The 20,670-nt window shown below is 46.9% G+C and overlaps 1 protein-coding gene across 6 annotated transcripts in view; it reads left to right on the top strand.

The window, feature by feature from the left end:
• The window catches only part of FOXN3 (forkhead box N3), a 199,967-nt gene that overhangs the window by 64,232 nt on the left and 115,065 nt on the right, over positions 1-20,670 (top strand). For 3 of the 6 annotated variants that reach the window (XM_052696168.1, XM_052696167.1, XM_052696163.1), the window contains exons 1-2: positions 15,720-15,838; positions 18,030-18,586. In XM_052696168.1, coding sequence (XP_052552128.1) covers positions 18,044-18,586 — 543 coding nt within the window. In that variant the 5' untranslated portion in view covers positions 15,720-15,838; positions 18,030-18,043. Of the gene's footprint in view, positions 1-15,719; positions 15,839-16,056; positions 16,078-18,029; positions 18,587-20,670 lie in introns of those variants that run through there. The other 3 variants (XM_052696166.1, XM_052696164.1, XM_052696165.1) reach the window with 3 other exon arrangements.

Raw genomic sequence — 20,670 nt, 5'->3', positions numbered from 1 at the left:
TACAATTCCTAATTTGATGGAGCATCTATGAAGCCACGGAGCAGTCTTCCCCAGCAAGGGCTTTATTACTTCCATAGAATATACTGCACCATGTTTGCTAGTTTCTTCTGAAGTGTTATAGACAGTTAAAGCTACACTGTGCTTGTAAAATAAATGAGCAGTGCACATGTTCAGATGCATTATCCTTGCTTTAATTGTGCTCGTTTGTTTAGGTCCCCATCCTGTCAGGAGGCAGCGGGCCTTTGGTGTGAACCAAGGCCTACGGAGCAGCCTGCAGGATGCCGCTGCATGCGGGCCTTTGGCTGCTTTAATTTCTCCTATAATCTCTTCCTGTATTTAGTCCTTTGGTGCTTACTTGCTACATGCGTGTACGTGCATGCAGAACTCATGGCCTAATGAGGCCCATGGAAGCTGCTGCAAGGATGTCGCACGGCATTGCTGCGCAGTAGCATCCCGTTTGTGAAGTGATCCAGCTTCATCTCTAAGCTGGTTTTAAAAATAATTGCTGCATGGAGTCTCACGGCCATTCTGATTAGTGATTTAAAATTTCTGGACTCAGTATCTCTATCTTCATTAGGAAGATCTGTTTTTATAATAATTGTTTCTAAAGAGGATCTGGGGGATTATTAAGAGATGGCATTCATTATGAGTAAAAATACCACGAAGAAATTTCCGAGACAAATACTGATGTCCTGCACGATGTTCTTTTTTTTTTTTTTCCACAAGGAAACAGAACTTTATTTAAAAAGCATAACTATCTTAATAATTATCTTGAAAGTTAAATTGGATTTTAATCCTAGGAAAGCTCTGTAATTTCTAGGTGGCTGGCACCTGCAGAACTTAGCAGCTGGAAAATGCTAAGGCTGCTTTTTTGGTGTGTGTGTGTAGGAAAAACACCAGGAAAAAGAGCTGGGAAGAAGAGAATAGTAATGAGAAGGCTTTGGTGGGACCTGGCATCTAGGAAGCATGCTAAGTTGGAGGAGTGTGAAGTCGGGCACCAGAAACCAGGTTTGGAGCTCAAGAGGTGAATGTTGGGAAATGAAGATCAAAGATTTATTTCATGTTTTGTTCTTAAGTGTGTGTGAGTTAGAAGAGGGGTTGGTTGCTAGAAAATTTGCTAGAAGACTATGTGATGGCAAGTGGGTTTGCCGGTGCAGAAGTGCAGCTACTGTATGCCTATGCTTAGAAAGAGTTGGATAGAGCAAAAAGAACAGGTAGCTGCTGAGTTTCTTGAGGTTTTCCTTACAGAAATTAGATTTAGTGCAGATCAAAAGCAACAACGATACACTGATACATGGAGGCTGCAAGATCAGCGTCAGCTGTCCGTCTTTGCAGACACCAAAGGACTATGCGTATCCCTGGATACTTCTCACATCTAAAATGATTTTTACTGAAAGACTTCTGTCTTCATAGAGGATGTAATTATAGATAGAGGAGGAGTGAATGCATTCACTTTTTTTCCCCCTGAAGCTCAACTTTGTTTTCATGATGTCTGTTTTGGTTATTGTGGCTTCTGAGGCTTTTGTAAATTAGTGTTTATTTCTTAGACAGAGTGCTTGGGAGTGGTGTGGAATGTCTGAAGCTGCAGAAAACAATATTTTAGTGAAAGGGAATGAGAAAGTAAATTTTCTCTGAGGAGATAAGTTTCTGAATGATTGTTTGCATCTGCATTCAGAAGAAAGGAAATGAATGTTGCTCATGAAAGCTGTGAGATGGTCATGAGAAAAGGAAGCCATTATTAATTAATCATCAATTTTTATTTGAATATTTATGTAGCGCTGTGCGGCTGGTGCCCTGCAGGGAAAGAGCATCATCTCCGTGCTACATTCTAAATTTAACAGTGGCAAGGGCTTCTCATGGCAGATGATGTGTTCTCATCATTCCCTGCTCTGCCTCAGCTTTTCAGCTGAATACCAGTTTAATTCCCTGTCCCGTAATTCTTCTTTTGCCCACTGATGGAGGGGAGCCTGTGCTGCACAGGAGTGGTGAGATCAGAGTCTATGAGAGCACAATCAATGCAGTAAACAGAGAGGCAGGATTAGAGGTCTGATCTCAGAGCTGTATCTTGCAATCCTTTACCCAGAACTGTAGTAAGGTAAATAAAACCTTTCCAAGAATGAAGAGTGTGGGATTTGATGCCAATTTGGAAAGACCTATACTTCCTGTGCCCTCTGACTGCAATGCACATTAGGCCTTTTTTTTTTTCCCCTCCCCAAAAATCCTAATGGTGCACACTTAAGTAATTAAGACACGCCTATTGGTAAGGCTTTGTGGTAGCAATACTGGAATGTTTTTGGTGTGGATGTTTGCCTTGGCCTCACCTCTTGCTGGAGCTGTGTTCCTGTTTGTATGTTCTGAGGCAATTGTTTTTAGATTTGCCGAGTCTGTACCTGGTGCTATGCTCAGCTGGCAGCAGTCAGCAGAGAAGTGAACTCCAACAGATGTATTCAGATAAAAACCGTTTATTTAGTTCCTAGTAATTAGCTGATATATCACAAGGTTATGTAGTGTGAGTAGTTCTGCGAAGCATCAAACTAAACTCTTTGATTCAAAGAATACGTGTATGTGACAGCCCACTTGGAGTTCATTTGAAAGGGCAACTGAAAATAGGTATGTTGTACCAAAGGGTACCAACATTAAAGTAAAGCACCTATCATTGTCAAAGCATCGTGTAGTGGTTGCAACAGAAAATGAGAGTCAATCAGTCGAGGTTCTATTTTTGGCTCCAGCATATCTTTACTGAAGTCAAGTTAATTGGAACTCAGTACAGAAATCTCGCCATATATAGGACTTTTTATCTGCTTTTGGAACTCTTTAACTTTCTAGAGCAATCTTTTTTAGATCATGAAGGAAAGTTGCAGGTTTTTTTTATTAATTAGTGCAAGATTTTTGAGTAAGCGTCCAAGATAGCATCAGGTATAAGACTTCTGTGCTGAGAGAGAGAAATCGGGGGAAATATATTGCTATTGCCAGATCTTGACCAGAAATCAGTTGCTTCACTGAAATTTTATGTAGATGTTTTTCACTATCAGGTGATCTATTTAAACAGAAGAAATAATGTACAACATTCTTACAGAAATTTCTGTGCAAGGGATCCCCTTTCTGCAATGAAGGAGCCCAGGACAAAAAGGCAAGTTTTCTCTTTTAGGGTATTTTCCTTTCTTGAAGTGAAAACTGTTTTTCTGAACACGTCTTTTAGATTTTAAAAAAGGATTACTTCTAAAAATAAAGTACAACAGCAAAGCCCTGACGACCTGCTGTCTCCAGAGACACACGTGTGCAGTGCTCTGCACAGGGATCCTAGTGCTGGCTAAGCGTGGCTGGTGGACTCAGGAGGAGCTGCCTCAAAGCAGTATATCCACTGTGGGCTGTGAGTCTGTGCTAGCATGGTGACATTGCTTATAGGAGCAGGTCTGTGCAGGGACGGTGTGGCTGTCCTTGCACTGTACTGTGTAGGGAGTAGCAATTATATCCTTGGAGATCAGCACACATACGTTAGAGGAGTGTGATTCCCCTTCATTTCAGCTAACTTCCAATCTAGGTAACTGTTCATGTGTAGTTGTTCATCAAGTGCAGAAGCCTACCAATGGTTGAAAAGAGGCAATGTAAACATAAATGAAATGGCCTCTGCTGAGAAATTATTTGACAATAGTTTTATCACCTGAGCTGGCTTGGTCCCCCATTGAACCAAGGGTGCTCTCTCTACACAAAGCTCTGCATGTCCTTTTGGGGATCGGGGTCCCCTAGAAGTGATACCTAAACCAGTAATTGCTTTGCACAGTTCTGAAATAACTCACAGAAGAAACTGTACAACAGAATGTGTGGCTATCTTGTGGTCAGTCAAAGTCAGAAATTAAAAGTAGAATCTTTAGAGCAGAGGGAGATAGCAGTGAAGCTGTGTTGCCATCTTCCACCCACCATAGAGCAGTGCCAGGCAGGAGTGTGCTGGGCACAGGGCTAGCAGTGGGCACAGGCAGTTTGGCTGTACCAGTTTGTAGAGATCGGGGGCCAAGTATACCCAGGATCACACTGATGTATGTGCAGGATGTTGCATTGGGTAGCTGATAATTGCTAGTATGCATGCAGTAGTTTCTGAGTCAATGTATGGGCAGCTATAGACCCCAACATAATTTTGAGGGGCTGTCCTTCTCTGTTTTCCATTGTTATCCTTGTTGTGGGTAGATAAAAAGCTGTCCCCCAGCCATTCTGTGCAACTGCTGCAGCATCCAGGTATCTGTAAAGGCCTTCGTTCCTCCAGAAGTGAAATGCTGACTGGATAGGACGTGAGTAGCAAACTGGTTTGAGGAGAGCAGAGCCATCCTTTCCCCGTCCTGCTGACACTGGACTCCCAGCCAGTGAAGGGATGCGCTGAAACAAGCTGAGCAGGGCAGAGGTGCAGTGGGGCAGAGGCAAGCTTCAGTCAAGATCCTGGGGAGATGAATACTCTGCTACAGCTGCTCTCCCTGCTCACTGGCGCTCGGTGTCAAAGAATCTTTGAGATGACACTTTTGAAAGTACCTGAAGGCTTTGTTAATACTAACTTCACTGAAAGCCAATTAAAAGTCAGTGGATTTGGGCTCTTAAATCTTTCCAGTGCATTTCTTACAAGTTACCATCAGTACTTGCAATCTAATCTATTGGCTGTGCCTCCATTGCGCCTTCCATCTAAGGATCTCTAATCAAAACTGTAAATATCTATAAATCTGTAATATTTTATGAATTCTCTGTTTTGGGATATTTCCTGGATGAGTATATTAATCTAGGTTAATAGGTAAAATAACCAAGCTGGTAATAAAAGCTCAGGGAAAATCACTTTTCTGTGATGATGGTTGTGGGGGATGACTGCCAGTGCCAGGACAGAGGCTCCTGCACACCAAAGGTCAGCTTGGGCAGCTCGTGTAGGGAAAGTCCTTCCCCACTGTGGCAAGGGAGGGTCTGACAGCAGAAGTGCTTAGGAGTGGTCAGGATGTCCTTGGGAGGTTGTGAATAAGTCGGCTGTAGCCATGGTGCTGCTGGGTGATACAAGAGACTCGTGCCCATTCATCTTTATCCAGCTGTGCAGTAGTGCCTTGGTTCTAAGAGCACTGTTTCCATCACTGTCACAAGTCTGTGACAGAAGTCCAGCAGTTTGGTAGATGAACAAGGTTCATGCCCATGGTGCTGTTCCTCAGGGCTGCCTCTTGGCAGTGAGACCAGCAATATGGCTGTACCCCAGGATGAATAGCAGCATGATGCCTCACACCTGGGAGAAGGGGATCAAAACAATAGAGGTAGAGCTAGCTGCAGCATGCTTCATCTGTAATCCTGTACACATACAGGAAAATGTCTGTAGGTTATCCCATCCAGCACCTGATACGATCTATACTATTTTGCCTGAAGCCATTCTGGAGACTACAGAGAAAGTATTAGTGATCCAGGGGAAGCCAGGCTGCCTGATGTGGATGTAACATTAGATTTAGCCAAAGAACCAGGAGCAACAGCATTTGTTCATCAGAGTCTGTTATTTCTGGTCAGTCTCCTTGGGATATTAACTTGCATTGTTCTAACTCAAGCTCTTCTCCAGGTGGTTTATAAAGCAAGAGAGCTTTTTTTTTGCCCTGTTAATTTCCTGAAGCACAAAGTATTGCTTTCTTGTTTTAAATAAAGCTCCTGCTCTATTTTGGAATAACATAATGAGTGAAAAATGACTTTATCCATCCTGGTGGCAGGACAACAGCTTGCTATGCTGCCAGCTGGAAAACCTGGATCAGAAACAAATTTGGGTTCTCAGGCTCTGTGCCAGATGAGCTGAGACATATTTTTGAGGTGATGTACTTGGACTCTAGGAGGAGGTTGTTGACTGTACTGAGCTTCTTTCAGAAACATCCTGACAGCTGATCCACAAAACACTACTGCTCCCTGCATCAAAATGGAGAGCTCTCCTGGCCAGCACTGCCTGTGGCTGTTTGAAGGTGCTCCAAAGGAGCTGGATGCACAGGTGAAGAATTTGGAGTACTCTAGGCAGAAATTAAGGAATTCTTGCATATCTGTTCATCCTTATTTATCACTTAGTGTTGCATTGATCCAAACACAAGCTATCATGGATAACAATGACTGCAGCTTGTGAAAGGGTGCTTACCCTTCTCATGGAGCCAGAGCTGAAATCTGTATATAAGAGGTCCCAAGGACATCCCTTCTCACTGTTACCCTACTAAACTTCATCTAACTCCATGCCATTCTGAAACCGTGGTCGTTCTGTCCCTTCCTCAGAGCCTATTCCTATCTCCCTGGCCATTTCCACCCTGGCCATGTAGGTGTCAGGTGTAAGGCAGGAGGCTGCCCCTTGACTGGAGCACCCCACTGAGAAACTGAAGCTGTTGGTTTTTTAAAGGATAGAGCCCACACCGGGCCTGACCCCTTACAGCCTGAGTCTGGGTGAGACAGCATCTTCCAGCTGCTGTTCTCTCTCTGTGCATAAAGATATTTTCAGCTGGAATGATCTGCTTCCACATTTCGTATGGACGTATTAAGTGCTTGGAAATGCTCCAGGTACTTGAAGTGAGACTATAAAGCAAGAAGTGACTACAAGGGAAAGCATGCTGTTTGAATTGTTATATAGGAAAAGAACACCCTTTTCTCTTATCTGAACAGGTGCAATATAATATTAATTATGGCTGTATGTTCAGGTGGTCATTAACGGGTATGTTTATGTGTTATCTTTAATTGTCTATTTGTAACTTCAATTACTTCAAAAAATGAAATGTAGAAGTAGGTATATTAGTAGCAGTCTGAGCAGTAAGAAGCATCTATAAACTTGAGGAGTCTACATAAACATGAGTCATGCCATATAGATAAACAATAATTCCTTACTATTCACATATCACAAGGAATATGGGGCTTCAACTTAAGCTGTCTGGTGTTGGATTTAAAGCAAAGGAAGAATTTTTTCCACAGTTGATAGCTAAAACATGGAATTCCTTGCTGCAGCTGTTGTTGATACTGAAGCTTGCATGATATTATATGACCTTTTTCAAGTAAATTGATAGGAAAAAAAGCGTGTTTGTAGCATAATGCAGCATCTGGTCACATCTTTAGTTAGAGAAGCTTTTAAGCAGCAGGTTAATGCTGGCATAAATCCAGGAATGTAATGAAGTAGTGTGTAGGAAAGCCATGGTGTACTGGGATACCTAAAGGCAGCTTCAGCTCATCTCTCTGAGGACTCTGCAGGCACCAGGATTGCCCTTTCTACTCAATAAATTAAGACAGGCATCAGTTTCTACCTACACGCCTTCAAGGTCTTACCCTGTCTGACCCGTGAAAGAAGAAGCCCTGCTCATCAAGTGGAAGCTGTTAACTTTGGGAAGATCCCCTTTGGGTACTTGGTAAGTAAAATCCCAGTCTTCAGGAGACTTGAGCAGCTACTTGCTGTGGTGTTGATGTGCACGCACAACTCTCTTACATAGGTGCCTGCCCACCCACATCCATCAGCTGCTTGACAGCTGCTGGAGTGTTCACAGGGGCAGTTCTGTAAGCCTGTAGGGGTTCCTAGATGCCAACTGAGACTTTGCTGTGTGTTGGGAAAGCCGTCAACAAAGCTCTGTAAAAGTACACAGTCCTCCAAATACAGTAGTGTGAACTGAAGTCGGCAAATTTCTCTTATTGTCCTCTCATTCTTCTGTTGTCATTTGTATTTGGCTGATGAGCATTTTGATGCAGGGACAGTTGCTCTTTCTTAGCTTGCTTAGTACCTTAAAACCACAGGCTTTTGGCCCATAGCTAGGGCTCATGTGCCAGAACTACTTTCCCAGAGCAGATCGTGTGACCTCTCCACATTGGATTTGTGAGGAATCTGCAGCCAGAGTATCTTTAAGCCTCACTGCAGCTTGAGGACTGTCTCTAGCTCCCTAAATCTCTGTGTGAGAATTCACAATCAGTTGTGTCTATATACAAGGAACGTTCAAGTCCCAGTGCTGGGGCAGAAAAGACACAGCTCTGTTACTGACAGCAGTGCTTGTTCCACGTCATTTGTTTTGTGCTCTCCACTACTGCAGTAGTCATGACAGTAACCAGAAATAAATGGAAGTATGTATATAATACATGTATTGTCCCACCTAATCTGGACAATGCATTTGGCCTTTCTCACTGTTTAGAATTGTACTTTCTTACTGATTATCCTGGAGTGTATAGCTGTTAACTATCTTTGGAATGGAATCTGCATGTGGTAATGGATGATATATATGATATATATGCTCATCTCCTTGTATATAAAGGGTAGTATACAAGGAGATGAGCATTATGCAATTCAAAGGGGCCATAGCTTTTGTTTTGAGTTTAATTTGTGAGGTTTTTGCTTTTTGAGCATCTGAACTTACTGACTTCTGATAAGGGTATATGCTTTGTTTTAACAATGCAACCAAAGCACAGAGGAACCCAACCTTGTTGATAGATAAGCATTCAGTAAGGTCTTGAGAACCATGAGATAATGTGCTTTGCAGAGCCGGGTAGTTGCAGGAGCAGTTTTCTAGTGAAGATAACAGCTGTACACGTCTTTGTGTTGGGCTGGGTTTGCCCACAGGATGCAGTGTGATCCATCTGTCTTTACCTCAGCCGCATCAGTTGGCCCCAAGGTGGTGGTGTGGGTTACCCAACTGGCTGGTGCCGGCTGTCTGACTTACCCATGGCATGGCAGTCTTCTGTGAATTTGCTGAGCAGTGTCTCAAGGCTCCCTAGTGACTTCTCAGGCCAAAGCCATACTTGGTGAACTTAACCAAATGAGTGGCATTGATCACTGAAGGAATGCTCCCAACCAGATGAATGGCACCGACCAGCCAAGAAATTTCTCTTCAGTCAAAACTCAGCTTTGGCTTTGTTCCACACAGTTAAAAGTTGTGCTGTCAGTTTGTTTGCTGTTCATCCCCCATGCTTGGTATTTCTCTGATTTTGGAGCCAACCGTGGGTTGTTTTTATTTGGGATCATGTCTTGGGGCAAAACTGACATCATTGCTGGGCATCATTAGGGAAATGAGGAGCAGGGTGTGGGGATGCGGGTGCAGGAAGTGCCTCTGTTTCTCACTGCTGAACTGGGAGGTGAACTCCGCTCACCAGACTGGTTCGAGGGGTCCGGCATGTGACAGGATTTCAGAGCAGCCCTTTGCCAACACCCTTCAGCTATGAGAGGCTCAGGAATCTTGTCAGGTGGAGAGCTGCTGATAAGTTAAGACTTGCATGCTATGGGGAGTAGACATTGCTCTTTTAGTGTTTGGTGGAGGATTTGGGTTGATTTTTTTGTTTGTTTGTTTTTATCATTGTTTTAAAGAGTATTACAAATGGAGCCTTGGAGATTCAGCGTGTCTCTGGTAAATTCGGGATCGCGGAGGTAAATACATGAAGACTGATCATACAGTTTTTGGTAGGTGGTAAAGCCCTTTCTTTTAAGTAGTACAGAAGTTCTTCCTCTGCTTGGTTGTAACATTTCCAATTTGGAAGAGAAAGAGCAATCGATTGGAGTAGCAGTTGTTATTTAATTTGTGAACTTTCTTTGCTGGCTTCTTTTTATTCCACGTGTTTAGCTATGGTTATGATGTTGCTTTGCATTTCCTATGGTAATTTTACAAATTACCTTGCATATACCTTATGTAGCGACTGAACTTTACTGTGTAACCTCTGGATTTTTTCTTGTGTCCGGTTGGTTTTGACCTTTGGAATTGGGTTGTGTAACCAGAGGTGCGAATAATGTATTTTTCCACTGAGGATGAGGTGCGTGTCATACATCAAGTGTCTTTAATGTCACTTTGTAGTTGCTAGTTCAACATGTTGCCAGACACTGAGCTGTAACACACGGATACTGGGAGCGGTGAATCTTGCCCAGAAAAGCACGGCATGAGCAGAGGCAGAGCTTTGCAGCAAACACCGCTTGCACTGGGGCCGTTGAACCGGGGCCGTCTCCTATTTCATTCCAAACAGGATAACAGAAGCATTCTCAGAAATGCTGTGTTTCCAAACATATCAGAGACGTGTATTGTCCAGAACCTAAAATAAATGAAAATGTGTTTTCCAAGTCCTCTATTTTTATTTTGGCACAAATCCTGAAAATTTGTAGAAGTACCAACAGGCTCTGGAATGGAATTGCTTCCAGTTACATGTGCACGTGCCTGTGTGCTCTTACTTCTTTAGATGTGGCCTTCATTTTGAGGGCAGACTTCAATTTCTGAATAGTGTAATTTAAAGCTATTTATAGCGCTTCGTGATTATCTGTAACTGCTAAGGAAAAATATTGGGCAGAGAAGAAATGAAGATGTATCAGCTGCAGCTGCTTCAGCCCTCCAAGCACCCACTGTCGGGATGCAGCACAGGCCGCTGCCAGCAGCACGGGAGGCTTCGATCCCGGTATTTAAAGTTTACTTTGCTGCTTGTCTTGAGCAGGGCCAGTGTTGTAGTGAATAATTTATAGGCAGCATGAATGAGCTCATTAGTCACCTTTTCAGAGCTCAAATGAGTTTTGCGGTTGTCATTACATGAGCCTCTGTTCAGCGGCATGGCGGCCCGCTGCCTGCTTGCCCAGGCTGCCTCCTCTGCTCTGCCGAAACCTCCTGTGCTCGTTCACCCAGCCTGCATCCTCACAGCATTCCTTTGTGGGCACAACTGTACATCAGCCTTTTCTGTGCTTTGTGGGATTAGAACCTGACGATCCTCGAGGTCCCTTCCAACCCAAGCCATTCTACGATTCACTGCATCGCCTAACAGAGGCTCTCATAGCTGTCTTTGCGTGGATGCAGTCTGGGAACCTGGACCTGCATCTCACAGGATTTCCTTTGAGAACAGTGTTCAAGAAATGTACAGGAAGAGTAGTGCTGAGTGGTGAGCAGAGGAAAGCATTCTGGAATATCCTGTTGTACAATGAGCTGGAAATCAAGCTGGGAATCAATACAATCACAGCTGGAAAACCCACCCAATGGAAGCAAACAGCCAGAGGAAAACAATCACCTTCTAGCTTACAATGCTAGTGGTAGCAAATTGTTTTTTGTGTCAGTTCCTGAGGACCACGGTTTATGAGATGTGAACACAAACTTTGCTGTCACGGAGGCCCTGGTTGCACTTAGTTTTGCATGTGTGGGTACATAAATAAGGGACAAAATCCTGAAATCTGTGATGAAGTTTACAGCTTGTGTTCAGAAGAACTGAAGCAGGACACAAGGTGCTGTCCAGAAGAATTCTTTTCAGGGATTTTATTGGCAACACAATTTGGGATCTTTATAAAAGAAGTTGGTTCTCCATTATAGTTTTTCCCAAAACTTGTAATCTTCACCTCTATGCAATGTTGGCAGCTGCTCTTCCTTTGCCTCGCCTTAAAGAACAAAAAATGCAGTTGATTTCTGGTTCTACTGATTACCTGTGTGTTTGACTTCAGCAGTCACATGGTAAATAGTAATGCTGAGATAACTCCAGACCAAATTTTGCTGTGTTACACCTGTACAGCAGATAGCAAGTTCTGTGCAGTGAACCCAAGGAAACAGTTCTTTAGTTCTTACTTATGGAGCCTCTGCAGACATTGCAACAACACTAGAAGTACAGGCTGATGCTGCAATTAATTTACCAGCTGCTAGGTATGATTTCAGACCAATAAAGCCATTGCAGCTGAACACTGCCATTTATCCCTGCAACATTTTGCTTCCCACTGGCTGGGATGCTAAAATAAGCTGCAATGACAGAAGTGTGCTGTCACCAATATAAGCTAGGTTTATTCCTGGGTTGCTAGTAAAGTGTGTTAGTGTAACTAGACTGGCAAAGCATCTTTCATATGGACCAATTGTAATAAATGTGTGTAGGACAAACTAGCAGGCATGCTCTTCTCCTTCAGCTGCACTCGTGTACAGAAACATGCTTGTTGGAAGCTCGTCAGCTGTATATAATTTTAGTGCTAAGCATACTCATTTTCTTAGAAGCTGGAAGTGTTACTACAATAACATCGTAAATGTGCATACTTTATTTTAAAAGGAACTATTTCATAAAGCTTCTGCATTTTGTAATAAGAAATTCATCCTGTTTTATACTGTGAAATAGAAGTGCTGTAGATATGCTTCCTCTCACTTCTGACCGAGCTTCATGTTGGTGCTCCTTTTCCCATTGATTCAGTTCTATTCCTCTTGGGTTTCTCCAGTGGGGGTAAATGAAAACTTGAGGGATAATTAAATGAAAGATTGGGAAATGCTTTGTAAATGTAATTCCACGTGTCTCAAATGAATAAATGAAAAATAGATCTTCTGTAAGGTCTTCATTGCATGTGCAGCTTGTGCCATCAGCTAGTGCTTGAGGTAGGGGCAGCAAGAGGACTTGTGCTCGTCCCAGCCCTGAGGTATGAGAGCGGAGCTGTGCTGCCTTGAGTGACTTCCTGTGGGGTTCAGCTACAGCTGCTTCGTGCAAATAATCAACACAGGTTGGTCTGCTGTGGGCAAAAAGAAAGAAGCGTTCAAACTGCTGGGGCTGGATGAAGTTACTCTCTGATATGTCATCGGTGGGAGGTTTGACCCCTCCTGGAAGGGTGCTGGAAGGTGGAGGCATTAACGTGGATGTGAATGGCTTGTGGTGCACGAAGAGAGGAAATGCCAAGTGGTGGGTGAAGGAAGGGGCACAGGCTGCAGAATGGTAACAGGAGAAGATCGCTGGTAGAGAGAATTGTGAAAGAGGATGCAAGCAAACACCTACTGTATTCATGATCTAGTTCTTAGTAGTTTCTGAAGGTGCTCAGTGTGCTTCTGCTCCATCCAAGGTTAAATCCATTGCCTGATACACAGAGATTGCCTGAGAGATATCAGAGATTCAGAAATGGCAGGAGTGGTAAAGGAAGCCAGTTCTTCTGTTTGGAAGAAGGAAGGGAACAAGGGCTGGTGGGTAATGTTGCAGCTCTGGGATGTCCCACGGTGAAAGGCTGATCTCAGTGGCCACAAGGAACAGCAGCCTGTCTTTGCTGGGTTCTGCATGCACTGGGAGTCTTTCAGAACTGAGTGTGTTTGGTACAGCTGCATGTCAAATGATAAATCCTCATAACCAAGCTTAGCAGACTTGTAGCATGCCTCAATTAGGAAGCTTAATGGTGGTGTAGAGAGAATGAGCATTGACAAGGATGGCAGTCAAGGATGGCACTGGAGTTCGAGATTGGGGTAGAAACGATGACTTAAAAATGAGGATAAGAGGACATGTGTACTGAATGGTGAGACTGGGGTGGTCACAGGGCAGTCAATAGAACTATTTAGCGAGGCGGTGTGGTATGGCTGTAATGCTGGCATAAGAAGGTGTTCACTGCTGAGATGGGGAATGGAGTGGGTAGATGAGCTGTGCAGGGTTGGTAGGAGCCCGTGACCCTTGCTGTGCTCATTTTGCAACCATTACTTGTAGCAAGTTATCAGGGATTCCAATCTAGGGGAGGATAAGAGATGAAGGAATATAGGGAGACGGCTGGAAATCCTGGTTAAATAAGATACTGAAACATCTGCAGTTGGTATTCTGAAATCTGAGTGGAAAGATTAGACTGTTGTATATTAGCCCATGAGGTTAAAGTGCAGTGCTCCACTGTTGGGACTTCTGTTTGCCCTTTAGTACTACATATACTTTGGTCTTGATGTACAAATAGTTTTCATCTGTCGATGTTGCCAATCTTTTGCTAAATGAGTTAGTATTACCTCTGTGTAAGAAATGGTGAAATCAGTACCCAAGTAAATTTGGTGGCTTGCCTTGGTGTGAAACTGATCTCATTGTATCAGCACTAACGGAGAATTTGCCATTAATTTTGAGCAGAAATAAGCTGTATACCTGAATAGAATATGTACATAATAAGGTTCTGCGCAAGATGCAATATCCTCTTTTATACCGTGCTGTGTCCCATGAGTCTTCCCCCTTCTCCCTTTGGGAGCACTTCTCATTAGCTGAATTCTCCAAATACTCAGACTCTTGACTTTGCAAGTGAAGATAAATGTGACAGACCTCTGTGCTAGTTGGTAAGGAGACATGTTGATTCACAAAGCATATGGAGTAAATTCAGATGAGTGGCATGATGGCTTACTAATTTAGTTTGGGTTACAAACAAAAATGGCCATGAGATAAGAGCTGTGCACACTGATGGTCTGCTGACTCTGAGTGCTGGGGCGGTCAGAGGGCACAGCTGGCAGTGTGGCTCTGCTGCCCCAGCCCTTATCTGCCTGCTGCAATCCAGCTGCTGGCGGGTCCTTCTGCAAATATGCAAGAATGCGAAAGAGCAGCTCGCTGGGTTGGGGAGGGGAGGCTGTCGGCAAAAGGAGGTCTGAGTGAGTTATGGCAGGAATGGCTCAATGGCTTGTTTGAGAGAATGGGTGAGATGTGTTTTGGCTTTGTGCTCTGAGAACTAAGTGGTCTCTCGTCTAAAATTTTTGCAGATGGCAGAGATTGAAAAAGGTAACCGATACCTCAGAAAATAGCAAAGAAATGCGATGGAACCTAGTAATGATCCCAGCTAAGCAGGGTGAACACTAAGCAGGCCTGTAAGGTCTTGGGGCAGCTGTCCTGACTTTTCTAAGTAAAACTGCTAAAATGCTTTTCCTCTTGGCTTAGGAACGACTTGCATGTAGGCTCTGTACGCATTCCTGTGATTCTAACACACACTGTGCATTTGAGCAACGGGCCTTTTCTGTATTGACAGGAAAATTAATTTACAAGTATGCTAAATCTGCAAGCCTCGCTTACTCAGGGAGGAAAACGCTTGGTTTTTGTGGCTCAGGTACAATTTCTGGTACCTGTTTTGGAGGTGCTTTAGTGCTGTGACGCTCAGAAGCTGCGAGATCTAATGCGCAGTACGCAGGAGGTTGCAGCGCAACTGGCACCATCTGTACTGGGCAGCTGCTTTTTCGTGTTAGATTGTTAGGTCACTTCCCTTGGTCTAAGAGAGGCTTGCTAAGGTTGGTTTTGTTAATCGAGTTTGATACTAGTTATGTCAAGATAACTTCACTGGGACGAAATCGGGCCTAATTTTAGAGCACAGTTCTATGGGCCGCGGGAATCAACTGTGCTGCTTCGGTTCCTTTTCCGCGGAAGTAGCGGTGGGCTCGCAGCCAGGGCCGTGCGGCTGTGCCAAGGTGGAACCGAGCAGGGCCGCAGCTCGGAGACCGCCGTCCGAGGACCGTACCGGCCGCGTTTGCAGACAGGCGCAGCACCGGGGGCTCGGGGGCTCTGCCGTCCTCCGCAGGAGTCGGCCGCCGGCTGGGAGCGGGCCGGCGCTGATGGACGGGACCGAGGGGCAGCCCGCCCGTGCCCGCGCTTGCGGCTCGGCGCCCGCCGGCCGCTCGAGGCCGCGGCGCCGCTCGGGGTTCAGCCGCGTGGCTCCCGGCAGACGTACCCCGGGCCCCGCTCCGCCCGCCGGGGCCGTGGCCCCTCGCGCAGCCGCCGCCGGCAGCGCGGTGGAGCGGCCCCCGATCCGGCACTGAGCACAGGCTCCGCGCCTCTCCGCCGCGTCCCGCCCCCGCCCGCAGCGCCGCCCGCCCTCCCCCCGCTGGGGCCCTCCCTCCTTTCCTCCCTCCCTTCCACGGCTCTCCCGGCGCGGTGGCCCGGCCCACGTTTTCCCTCTCTCCCCTCCTCCCTGGTCATGTGTCGCCTTTTTTGTTTGCGGTGGAAACAATTTCTCGCTCTTCGGCTCGCGCCGGGCGGACCGCTGCCCGGCGGCGCGGGGTGGGGGGCGGTGCGGCCGAGCCCATGCAGGCGGCGGAGCGCCCCGAGCCGGGACCCCCGCGGCGCGCTCGGGGCTCGGGCTGAGGCGGGGCGCACCATGCCCGCCTCCGTCAGATGAAAGTTTGCGCCGCAGCCATGGAAGGACCGCGCTGAGGCCGCCCCCCGCCAGGTGAGCCCCGGCCGCCGCCGCCCGCGGGGCCCCGCCGCAACTTGGCCGGGAGTTGGCGCGCGCGCCGCCGTGACCCTGCAGCCGGGTCGGACCGTGGGGCCCCGCTCCGGGCTGCCCGGGTGGGACTCGGGGTGCCGGCGCGCGGCCGAGGGCCCGTCCTGAGCGACGCGCCGGGCGCGGGCAGAAGTTGCCGTCCCGACGCGGGGCGGAGGGCCGCTGACATCTGGCCAGCATTGGAGGTATGCGCGCCGCCGGCCTCCCCCGCCCGCCCTTGAGCAGCGCCGGTCGCCTAGCAACGGCATTGATTGGCTGCGTCTCCGGCCAATGGGCGGGCGCCCCCCGCCCGGGCGGCGAGTGCGGTGGGAGCGGTGCGCGGGGGCCGCCCCCTCCCCCCTCCTTCCCCCGCGTCGTCTCAGCGGCCGCCGCGCAACCCCGGCGCCGCGCGGGGCCCCGGCTGCGGGAGGCTGCGCGCACCCCGCCGAGCGCCCGCGGTTGGCGGCGGGTTAAAAATGCTCGCTCCGTCGCGGGCCCCCCTGTGAGCGCCGCTCCTTTGTCTGGTGGCGGGGAGAGGCGGCCGCCGAATTCCTTCTCGTGTCCGTGTTCGCGTCCTTTCCCAGGGCCGAGCCAGCCCTCCGGGAAATGCGGCCCCGCCGCCCCCCGGGCCGGGTACCGAGTGCCGCCGCGGTGCTCGAGGCTTCGGCCCCGCCGGGCTGCTCCCGTCCGGGAACGGGAGGGCGGGCGCGGGGCGGCCCTCCGGGGGGCGCCGAAATAAGCGAATTAAACAGAAAGAGAGCAGCGTGTTGTCATGGTGACGGCGCAATTACATTACTTTACTGTCAGCCGTCGCGTAATTCCCTGTTCCGAAGCTCCTGGGACGCAACTTCCATCCGGAGCCGAAGTTGCGCTGCGCCGCAGGGCAGTGCCCGCCCGGGGCCGGCGGAGCTCCGGCGCAGGTCGTTTCCTCCGGCAGTCGCGGCCCAGCGGGCGGCCGTGTGGCGGCTGTACCTCTGCCGTGCCTTTCTGCTTCGGTAATGGCCGCGTCGATTGGAAGTATATGGAGGAAGACCTGAAGAACTTCCCTTTTTCACTTTTCTGTAATCTTTAAAAGAAGTCCGTTGATTTTCTTTCCCAGAATGGCTCTCCTCCCATTTTTCCTGATAGATGCACTGCTTGTTTTGCTGCCGCCTGTGCTTTTTGCCCCTTAGTACGGTATCGAGTGTGACTGTAGGAATTGTGTCAGTGGTCCCCTGGATGCAGGGGATCCCTGCACTGGTGCAGGAGACTGCCTGCTGTTGAAATGCATTGATCCTCACCAGTGTTTATTTCGCAGCTGGCCGTGCCCCCAGTCCTCAGTCCTGGCACTTTTACTGCATGGCAGAGGCAGGGAAGCTGTGCTGCTCCTGCAGTGCTGCTGCTGCTCACACGCTGCTCCCATCTCCATCCTCCCTGGCTGCCTGGGTCCCCCCATCCTTGTCAGCTCAATCTGCGCTCAGCTCCCAGCACCTCCTGCCTGCCTTGGGCCATGGCTGAGGGCAGCTCAGTGCAGGTTAAAGCCCTCTCTGTTTACATACACTTTTAAAGTGCTCTATTCCTCTGGCGCTTGTTTCCCTGTGTATTGGCCCTGGTCCCAAAGCTACTGTGTGCTGCTTTCTCTCCCTCCTGTTCTGCTTTGCAAGTTCTGCTGCAGCAGTGCCTGTAGTTGGATTTGGTGCCTGTCTGCGCGAGCCCTCAGCCAGTGCCTTTATTACAGAGCTGTTGTGTTGCCCTCAAGACTGAAACAGCTGAACTTAATCTGAAGCAACTGCACCTAAGCCCTCTTTTTTTTTTTTAAATTTAAACTTACATGCTTATTAAAGTGATATGATCGGAGTATTCAATGATTTGATACACATATTCATTATTAAAGGAGTGTGTCCCTGGGATTTCCTGTGTAAGGCTTCAAGTACAGAGAGAACTGAGGCATATTGGCATTATCATATCATTCCATGTATTGAAAGTTCTTTACTTGCCTTGACTTCAGGTTATTCTACCCAGAGTTTGGGAGTGAGCTTTAACGTGGGTCTGTTGTTTTTAAAACAGATGGCACGAGGCCAAGCAGCTGGTGGGGAAAAGCTGTCAAAATGTTATGCGGTACCTTTACCAGCTAATAACTTTTTTTCTGTTTCTTTTCCCCCCGGTGTGGGACTCTCAGGAGCCTCTGCCTCAATGGGTCCAGTCATGCCGCCCAGCAAGAAGCCGGAGGGCTCAGGAATCAGCGTTCCCAGCGGCCTGAGCCAGCGGTACCAAGACAGCGATTTGTCAAAGGCACTTCACGATGACGAGGACCTAGATTTCTCTTTGCCTGCCATCAGATTAGATAAAGGGGCCATGGAAGATGAAGAACTAACTAACTTGAACTGGTTACACGAGAGCAAGAACTTGCTGAAGAGCTTTGGGGACTCGGTGTTACGAAGCGTCAGCCCCGTTCAGGACATTGGTGATGACACGCCTCCGTCCCCCGCCCATTCGGACATGCCCTACGATGCCAAGCAGAACCCCAACTGCAAACCTCCTTACTCCTTTAGCTGCCTCATATTTATGGCCATCGAGGACTCGCCAACCAAAAGACTGCCTGTAAAGGATATATACAACTGGATTTTAGAACACTTTCCGTATTTTGCAAACGCTCCTACTGGATGGAAAAATTCTGTAAGGCATAATCTGTCCTTGAATAAGTGTTTTAAGAAAGTGGACAAAGACAGAAGTCAGGTAAGTTTGCAACTGTGGAGGCCTGTGTGTGATAAAACTCACCGGCTTATCCCAGAACGTATTCATAACTGTAAAATGTAGAATACACAGCGCTGTCCCTGGTAACGCAGTTCATTACATTCAGAAAACCAGCATTTCTTTAGCATGGCTCATTCTGATTTTATTAAATTCATTGTCTAGACATCAGCAAGAAAGCAGTCGGTGTGTGTGTTTTCTTTGCTCCCCAGCTGGTGTCTTCATGCATAGTGGTTAAATATTGTTTTTAGTTACCGTGCTGTGGTAATGGTTTCCAGCTCTACTAGATGAATGTAATCATGTTATAAATAGGCTGCTTGCTGTTCTTGGCTTATACAAACATATAGTGAAAGGGTATGCCTTACGTAAGAGGCCATCTCTTTTTTCCCCGATCTGTGTTGTACTCAGAAAAGAGGGTTTTTTTCTTTATTTTCTTAAATGAGTAGAAATAGTACTGAATTGTAAGGGCGAAGCTTCATTCTCTTACAAGTAGAAACAGCAACTCTTCAAACAGAGCAGATAGGTCTGGCATCAGAGGTGAAAGTTACCAGAAACTCAGCCATTCTGTCTCTGGAGTTTTGCCGCTTCTGAGAACAGTGCAGTGGCAGAAGTCTGGGGAGCAGATTGTTGCTTTCAGATCTCTGCTGTTGCTGTCTGGTTTCATTGCTGAATCCTCAGCTGCATCTGCAGGAAGAGGCTGTGTGCGAGGGAATGGGGAAACGAGCCGCGCCGCGGAGGCAGGACTTTGCATAACCTTCTATTGCATAAACCAGACTGGGAGCAGATAGCATTTTCTGGAGGGGGCGGGCTCCAGAACCTGCGATCTGGGATGAATCTTTGGCAAAGTATGAGCATACTGATAAAAATACCAGCCTGCAGATTAATTTCACAGTCCTTCCCACAGGTTGGTGAACTAAATAGCAGGTAGAATCACGTCGCTGGCTGAAGATCAAAAAGGGAGCACTTTTTTTTCTGGCAGAAATAATAGATGCTCTCAGCTGCTGTATTTCAGTTAAGTTAGTGCTGTGATAGTCTTGTAACTGGTTACCCTGGAGCGAGACTTCTGTTGGTGGTGCTGTTCTCCATAGTTTGGGTGCGATTTAACTTTAAATACTCTGGAGTAGAAGGTATTTTCTGGATGAAGAGTCTTACATTACCCTAAGCTAACAACTTTTTATTTAAGATTACTTAATTTGCTTTTCCTTAAGGCTTTACTTTCTTAAATTACTGGTTTCTTACTATTTTTTTTTTTCAATGTCATTCCTTGAAATCCACTGTCCACGTATTGGAGACCACATGCTGTATGTTGGTATTTTTATAAATTCGTTGCTGTGAACGATTGTGTACGAGATTAAAAAACCTGTTCCTGAACTGGATCTTGTTTCATGTAAGCCAGAGCCTCAAATTCTTGTTTGGAAGCAAGACTATAATAGCAAGGGCCACACCAACCTTTTATGATCCTGTCCCAGGCCATAAGAAACCTTAACACACAGCACATGTTAAAAAAAATGACCAGTGCCGTAACTGGCAAGGCATGTGTTTAGTGCCGCCATTTGTTCTATCCCCTTCCTTTGTTTACAAGCTGACTATTTAAATGACCGTTTCCTTCCTATGAGGAACCTGTCTTCATGCATATCTGTCGAATATCCGCAGCCTTCTAAGATCACAAGAGCCATACCATGAAGCACTTCTCCATGGGGAAGGGGAGAAGCACAGTAGATGAGTAGTCACCTATGTCTTGAATTCCTGATTACAGCCGTGGTTGAACAGCAAGACAATAAGGTGTGGGGAAAGCCCTTGCCTGTGGAAGTAGCAAGGTGGGGTTTTAGACTTCCCTAGAAAAGCATAGGATGTGAAAAATAATTCCTTCCATCTTTTCATGCTCCTGAGCCCTTAATAACTATGCAGTCACCCTGCTGGTAGCCAGCATTAAGGTAACTGAGAAGAGAATCTGAAACTTAAAATGCACAAAGTCAGGTCGCTTAACTCACGTCCTGGCCAAGGGACGTGGCAGGTGGGGACGGGAGTGCAGAGCTGGCACTGGGAGCGGGTTGCTGAATCAGGTGGCT

This window comes from Tympanuchus pallidicinctus, unplaced genomic scaffold, assembly GCF_026119805.1.
Source record: "Tympanuchus pallidicinctus isolate F22 unplaced genomic scaffold, pur_lepc_1.0 scaffold3, whole genome shotgun sequence".
In the NCBI taxonomy this organism is placed as follows: Eukaryota; Metazoa; Chordata; class Aves; order Galliformes; family Phasianidae; genus Tympanuchus; species Tympanuchus pallidicinctus.
Note: the sequence above shows the minus strand (reverse complement) of the source record. Positions and strands in the feature narration are given on the sequence as shown.